The 7871-nt window shown below is 36.9% G+C and overlaps 1 protein-coding gene across 1 annotated transcript in view; it reads left to right on the top strand.

Moving 5' to 3' along the window:
• Positions 1-7871, top strand: part of LOC101862330 (semaphorin-2A) — a 17477-nt gene that overhangs the window by 1017 nt on the left and 8589 nt on the right. The window contains exons 3-13 of the mRNA XM_005092330.3: positions 481-577; positions 1118-1279; positions 1893-2014; positions 2567-2678; positions 3002-3053; positions 3586-3736; positions 4615-4822; positions 5676-5803; positions 6176-6327; positions 6981-7060; positions 7378-7620. Of these exons, the coding sequence (XP_005092387.1) occupies positions 481-577; positions 1118-1279; positions 1893-2014; positions 2567-2678; positions 3002-3053; positions 3586-3736; positions 4615-4822; positions 5676-5803; positions 6176-6327; positions 6981-7060; positions 7378-7620 (1507 nt within the window). The remainder of the gene's footprint in view (positions 1-480; positions 578-1117; positions 1280-1892; positions 2015-2566; positions 2679-3001; positions 3054-3585; positions 3737-4614; positions 4823-5675; positions 5804-6175; positions 6328-6980; positions 7061-7377; positions 7621-7871) is intronic.

The raw sequence follows: 7871 nt of genomic DNA, 5'->3' as shown, positions 1-7871 counted from the left end.
CCGCATACAGGAAAGAAGAAGAATTCTTCTGGATTGTTATTCTCTTCCATCTCGAACTCATGGCTTGGGTTTAGGAGGGGGTGGGGGATGGGGGTTGCTTTGAGGAGGAGATACGAGATGCTAGTGTTGTATTTTGAATTGTATCCTTTGGCTGGACGTCTTATTTTCGTTAACTATTAATCCCACTCTCTTTCTCTCTGTTTCTCTCTCTCTCTCTCTCTCTCTCTCTCTCTCTCTCTCTCTCTCTCTCTCTCTCTCTCTCTCTCTCTCTCAAAATATCCCTTTTCAGTGAGATAATTTCAATTTTATCAACTGAATATGGAAAGTGATTAAAAATTAGCAGACCCTTTGAGTGTCTCGACTAAATTTAGAAGTTCATAAATTTTCTTATTATCACATGAATCGGTTGCTGTGTTGAACGTTATATAGATCTAAGTATTCTAGCTGAAGATTCAACCATGTGTATTTTTCTTTCTACAGCTTGAAAATAACAGGTTTAATGTGATCAAGTCTGATCTGAATGGCATAGGAATCTGCCCATATGACCCTTACGACAATACCACAGTGATATTTGTGGGTGAGTGAAAAAAAAAGGAATTCATGTAAAATGTGTTTTCAAGACGTAATTCAAAGATTTTTTAAAACTGGAGTGGCCTTTTTTAATGCTTACGCTGGATGAGATTAATAAGATATATTTTTATTGATATGCAATGAACTGCTAAGAATTGATACAGAATAGTTGTCATAATAGTCAACAACAGCAAGCAGACATATCATTGGTTCTGCTTTGAAAGCTCTAAGTTATGTTTAAACTATTTCTCCATGATTTGAGGAGGGTGCCTACCTCATTAAGAATGCACCATTTGTGTTATTTTGTGCATTTGTTGGCATAATGTTAGTGCACAAAAATATGACTTTTTACATCTTTGTTTTATTTTTTGCTTTTGTTTTTTCTTTCTGTCAAAAAAGTCTGTACCCACTGCACCGTGCTGTTAAATTATCCATCTTATGTATGATATGAGGGGAGCAAAAAGTTTTTGAGAAGTATTTGACAAGTTTTTGGTTTTGTTTTTGCTATAATTTTGCTATTTGACTAAATTCTGGATCATGTTTGCAGAGAATGGAGCACCTGGCAATATACCTGCTCTCTTCGCCGCGTCTGTGACGGACTCCATCAAGTCTGACCCCATCATTGTGCGGCCGTCAGTGTACAGTCCGGATGGCTCTTTAGTAGCTGACTACGTCCGCACTATCAGAGCCAAGAACGACTGGCTTAATGGTGAGGACTACTACTTATTGTTTGAAATCAGTGTTTGAGTTGATTGTCGTTTTTACTGTTAAGTAATTATGGGGAATTTGCAGGATAATAGGCACGTTTTGTCAGAAGGAGATCAGGATAATAGTGAGATGGAAAACATGTACAAGGTGCATACCTGTTTCCACCAGGCTGCTATGTGAGAACAGATAGACTAGTGGCATTAATTTTAGGACAAGAACTTAATGGAGACAAACGGTAAGCTGACATTACTTTGGTGGATCAGCATTAAAATCCATATTTCATGCAAGAACATTCATGTCATGTGATTGGGAATACAGATAATGTAAACATTTTCCTTTGCTCTTTTCTTTTATCCTTTGATTTCCTTTTAGTTGCTTTCTGATATATTGGCTTTGAAAACATTGTCATTGTCATTTGCATTGTTTGAAGTAAGTTCTAGTTGTAAGACTTACATATATTCTGCAACTTGTTCAATGTCTGCCTTGCCACTCACTATGTAAATAATAGGCTACTGTCTATGTTGTGAGTAGAAACCATATCTGGTAAAGAAAACATCTTTATCTGAAGGACTTGTTTTAAACTAATCTTTTTTTTTTTGCTGTTGCTTCTTTAGAACCCCAGTTTGTTGGATCGTTTGATGTCGGTGACCATGTGTACTTCTTCTACCGGGAAGTAGCTTTGGAGTACACTAACTGTGGCAAGAAAATATACTCTCGTCTTGCCAGAGTTTGCAAGGTAGGACGCTTATTTTGAACAACAATCGCCTGTCATATTTGGCCAATACATTGCCTTTTTGCCTTTCCTCAGGCACAATTAGATCATCAGCTGATACTTTGAAACTTCTTACATCAAGAATTGAATTCTGTGTGTGGGTCAAAGACATTGAATGTTCTATGGCTCTGAAATCTGTATTAACTCTCTGTCAAGATGTCAGAGAAACAGAACCTTTCAAACTGTTCACCTGACAAGATACTTTTTTGGAAAAATGACTGTTCTTATGTGGTGGTATTTCTCCATTAGTATTAGTTGTGTGGTTATTTTTACTTCGTGTTAGAAAATGTTCAGCTTTTTTATGATATTCCTGTGGATTACAGTATTTTACTTTTCTATTTTACTTCTTGCAGCTTCTTTTAATCAGTTGAAAGTTTCAGCATGCTCCTGGTTAAAATAATGGCCTTCCTTTACTGTCTTGCTTCTTGCATATTTCCTGGACAACTCATCCAAACACCTGGAAGTTTGTCATTCTGATAAAATGAATTTTTCAACTGTTGTTCTTTTCTTTTTCAGAATGATTATGGAGGAAGCAGGCACCTCCTTCAGAACATCTGGACTTCGTTTGTGAAAGCTCGTCTCAACTGCTCCATTCCTGGGGAGTATCCCTACTACTTTGATGAAATACGTAAGTTAACTTTTTTTCAAGAATGATTTAATATAACTTTAGTTGATGGACCCATCAAATATTTTGAAAATTTGTCTCCATGTTTGTTAGAGCATTTTAGAATAAAAATGTGTCTAGTTTTATTTTATTAAAACTTTCCTTCTAAATTATGATAAACAGTGCCTGGTGTTTATACGAATTGCATGCATAGGCTGAGTTATGTTTTTCAGATTTTCAAAGTTTTGGTTTTCATGTTTCTTTTTGTCAGAGGTTTGAGTGCCATGATACTTTCTTTGTTTTGCTTGCATTCCAAAAAAATTATGTTTTTTTTTTTTTCTTTTCAGAGGATGTATACAGAGTTGGAGATATGTTCTACGGCCTCTTTACTACAAATATGTAAGCAATAGTGCAGTTGTCTTTTGTTTTCCCAGCATACCTGTTCACAATACTACAATCGTCCGACAAGATCAATAATATATATCTTAATAACCTGCAACTTGATAAGTAGGTTGCATATGACTAATAAATTAGAAACATCTGGGCTGTTTTAAAAGTAACCTACACTATACAGAAAATGTCTTGTTGAGTACTGTCAGGCATGGATAACTTGAACTCATTGGGGATTGACAAATGTATTTGACACATTAATAATTTAGGTTAACCGATAACGGAAAATTAAAGAGACATCAGTTAGGGAATAGCAAATTTTATTACCTATCCGTGATTTCAAGTTTTCCGTGTTCATGTTGTCTGTGCCTGACTGTACTTATGTTTGAATAATTTTGTTTCTCTGTAATTTGTTTTGTACCCAAATCTTTGTCGATTTGTAACTACAAATTCAGGTACGCACATGTGATCTCCCAAGCTAATAATAGCAGATCCAACTGCAAGTGTGAAGATTCTAATCTTACGTGTTTTTCTGTGACAGCAATGGCCTGACAGCTTCTGCCATCTGTGGCTTCACAATCCACGACATCGACCAAACATTCTTCAATGGCTCATTCAAGGAACAGCGAGACCTGCAGTCCATCTGGCTGCCTGTGCCTGAGGTAGAGGTGCCCAGCCCTCGACCAGGAGATGTGAGTTTTGGAGGATTTTCTTAGGACTCTCACCTGAAAACAATTCATTTATACTGACTGATTTGTGCCATACGCCATTTTGAAAATTGACGTATTATGGAATCTTACATTGAGCAGGCGATATGTTCCGGAAATTGTACTCGGGGTTTCGGAAATGACAGTCACCCCACTGTTTGTTGAGAGAGACATCCATCTTAATATTAAAATTGATATCACTCCTGCAACAACCTCGGTCGTTTGTGAGGCGTGCTGACAAAATGAGCAACTCGCAATCTACAAATGGAAATATTGGCCAAACATCGACACTAGGGGTCAAATTTGTAGATTTTCTATTGATGCCACATTTTTTAACCCCATCCGTACATCATGTTTTACTATTGTATCCATACGACATAGGAAACTCTGTGCCTCCACTTTCCAAAGAGGAAATTTACTCGTTAATCCGATCCGTACGCTTTGCATAGCATTCTGTCAAAATGTTTTTTTGAGAAATACTGAAAATTTCAAAGAGGACTTTGCACTAGAAGTATTCTAAAATGTGAAGAATACAACCCGGGGGGGGGTACAAAATTACCCCAGGGCATACGGATAGGGTTAAGTATAATGAGTCTTTTGTTATTTCATACCTATAAATTGTAAAAACTTCACCTATATGCTTGACATATCTGTTTCCATAGGTCTCAAATCTGAGAAGTAACTCATTTTGTCAGCACCCTTCACATATATATCTATGGCCCTTTTCACATGCTACTTGAATATGATTACCTTTGTGACCCGAAGCTCGGCTAGGAAGTGTGTTTCTTTAATTAAATAAGCTGAGATTGATTATTTGCAAAACAAAATGCTTTGATGCGTCATGTAATTTTTTATTTCCTCAGTGCAAAACGGCTGGTGCCAGAAGCAAGACTGGGGACTTGCCCTACAAGTTCACCAACTTTGTGTCCAGGTCAAGCATGTTAATGGACCGCGCTATTCCTCACCGGTTTAAAAAGCCCATCTTCTACCAGAGCAACTGTCTCATGCAGAAGCTGGTGGTGGTACAGAATGTGGCTGGACATGGAGAGCTTGTCTTTGTCACTGCTTCAAGTGAGTTGTACTTGCTACAGACTTATGAATATAGGTGGTTGTTGGGTGCTGTGGTATGGTTTGATCCATCTTTCCTATCAAATATCTATCATCTTTATCACTCCTCTTTTTTTGTGTATGTTACTCTCTTGTAACACCTCTAACCTTTAGCACTTACATAACCTATTTGTGTTGCAAGTGCCATAAAACTCTTACTAAAGCTAAGCTTATAAATCTATAAATATTACATATGTTTTTTGCTCGAGTAAAGAGAAGCACTTTGACATGAAAACAGCCATTTAGTGCAGGGAAAAAGCAAGACAGACGAGACAGGAATTAGGAAAGGTAAGAGGGAGAAGTAGGACATACCAGTGGTGCCCTCCAACCACCTTGCCGATGTTTTCTGTGGAGATGAAAGGGATTACTAGTTTTTACAAGGAGCTAAAACTGAAGGATAAGAAATTAACTAAAAGTCAAAATTTAGTTTTTAGTTTTAGTAGAGGTTTTACGGCGCTCCCAACTGAATAAGGTCATATGAGCGCCATAAAAGTCAAATTGTTAGTACCAATTGACATTCTAGAAGTTTTTAAAGGTATAGCTCTTTGTACCTTACCAATGCCACCCCACACAGCGGAGAGGAAAAAATGTTCCAAAAAGGATGAGAAACATTCTAACTCTACTATGATGAGAATCATGAACCTCTGCATGATAGCGATAAGACTATTATGTTATTATTCATTTGGTTGGCCATTTCATATAACCAAAATCAAAGTGATGTACAAGAGGAAGAGGAAGAAATGAATTAGGAGATTTCAGTGAAAACCTTCAACCATTCATGGAATATGCTAAATTTATACTTTCTAATCTGTTTCAGATGATGGTGTTATCTACAAGATTGCTGCTTGGCCTGGTTTGACCACCCTTGATGCTCCAAAGACCTACATGGTTTCTCACTACATCCCCTTCAGTGACAGTTTGCCTATCTGGAGCCTCACCTTATACGTAAGAGTCATGTGCACATTTTTGTTAGTTTTGAAGTCACCGTTTTGTCTAAACCAGGGATGCAAAAAATCTCCTTCAACTATTGTTGCTGTTTTTGGTGTTGTTTTTGTTGTAGTTGTGATCAATCCTGCTGCTATGGTTTTCAAGGTGAGGGATGAGCTCTTTTTCATCTCCTTGTAGACATGATATTTCAAACTTACAGCTAAAGAGCCCACACATGATCTAATTTATTGAGTAGTAGTAGATAATTGGATGATTATTTACAATTTCATCTTGTCTCCAATTTCTGGGCTCAGTTTTTTTGTTTTTGTAATTATCATGAATATGTTGTTTTTTTCTGTGCTTGATGTGCTCCATTTTCTATTTCCGTAGAAAAATTGGATCTATTTTGGAACCGACTGGACTGTAGGTCAGATTCACTTGGAGACATGTGGAAAATACAAAAAGATTGACCTCTGCATCTATGATCCTTACTGTGGCTGGGACACATTGCTCAACGAATGTCGCTCCAATGAAAGGAAAAAGTAAGAAACAGAAAATTTTGTATTTCTTGGTCTACAGTTTTGTCTCATCATAAGGCTTAACTTTGACGTTGAATTGTCATTTAGATGTTTCCATTTCTCTTTGAAAGCCAATTTGTTAAATATTTCCAAATGGGAACTAAACAGTTTGGTCTTGATTGCTGTTAGTGTGTGAAATAATTTCTATGGAATGCTTTTTTTTACTGAAGGACAAATAAAGAGATTGATTGTTTTCATAAAATAACACTTTTTAAAACTGAAAATACAGATTATGTATCTTTTAAATTCCTGGCCAATAACTTCTGTTCTACATCAAGGGCTCAAGTCACGCCTCAGCATATTCCTCAGAGACCCTTTCACCCTACCGCACTCTGAATGCATATTTCAGTGTGAAGGTTTGCACCTACGAGGAGTTCAAATGCATGGATCCTATTGGCTGAAAGGGCCTAGGTTCAAAGCTTTAATTGACAAAGATATTCCTATCACAAAGAGTTTAATTTTTTTCTTTTTTTTTTCTTTGCACATTCAGGTCAATCCACAAGCCTAGATCTATATCATTTGTTTTATTTTCATCTTATCTGTAATTTATTTTACTTGTTTTTACAATTTGTAAACTGTTAATGTGTATAAGTTCCCCTTTTTCAACATATCCACAGTCTGATCAACTATGCCAACATTGATCTCCTGTCATATTCCTTGGAGGAGGCTATCAGGAAGCAAGTGGGAGATTTGTACTGTGAGTAACTCTCTAGGTGTAACTGTCAGACAATGTGTTTTCATATTGTATCAGTTGCTCTTACTTTCTCTCCACAGACTAGTGTTATATAGCACAAAAACGATCCATATTCTATCTACGTAATTAAGTTAGAGTTAAGCTGAAGAGAAGGACCAAAATGAGATCTTATTGAAGTAATTTTTATTGTGCTTATTTTGAACCGCCTGTGGTTTCATTTGCTGATGTTAGGGCAAGCTAATACCCTGTATTTGATCTTTTAAAGTTTTTGATGGACTTGTATTCTGAATATTGACCGACAAAATTTTTCTACTCCGCAGACTTTGAGAAAATGTCCAAAATCTCTGGAAGTTCAGTGACTCTTAAGATTGAGTACAGACTTCACATCAGTGGCACTGTGCATTGGAAACGTAATGGCACCTTAGTGAGCAGTGATCGTCATATTCTGGCCCAGGATAACTCTTTGATAGTGACAGATCTGAGAAAGTCTGACGAGGGCCTCTACTCCGCTGTTGATCAGCTGGGTAGGACAGTGGCCGAATACTCCTTGGCTGTGGAAACAAGTAAGTGTGCCACTATTCAGAATCAAGTAGGTCTAATTTAGTTGATGAGTGTGGGTGATGAGTACTTTGTTGTGCTGTGCACTTTCTTCTTTTTGTTTGATCCTTCTGTTGTCCAAGAGAGAAGTGCACAAGCTGTGCACTTTCACAAGTGGAAATTGTTTTTAAGATTTCGCTTAAAAAATTCTCCTCTGCCGATTGGTCGTCATCAGCAGATATTGACATACAAATTATCATTATTATTATTATTATTA

The sequence above is a fragment of the Aplysia californica genome, unplaced genomic scaffold (assembly GCF_000002075.1).
Source record: "Aplysia californica isolate F4 #8 unplaced genomic scaffold, AplCal3.0 scaffold00044, whole genome shotgun sequence".
In the NCBI taxonomy this organism is placed as follows: Eukaryota; Metazoa; Mollusca; class Gastropoda; order Aplysiida; family Aplysiidae; genus Aplysia; species Aplysia californica.
Note: the sequence above shows the minus strand (reverse complement) of the source record. Positions and strands in the feature narration are given on the sequence as shown.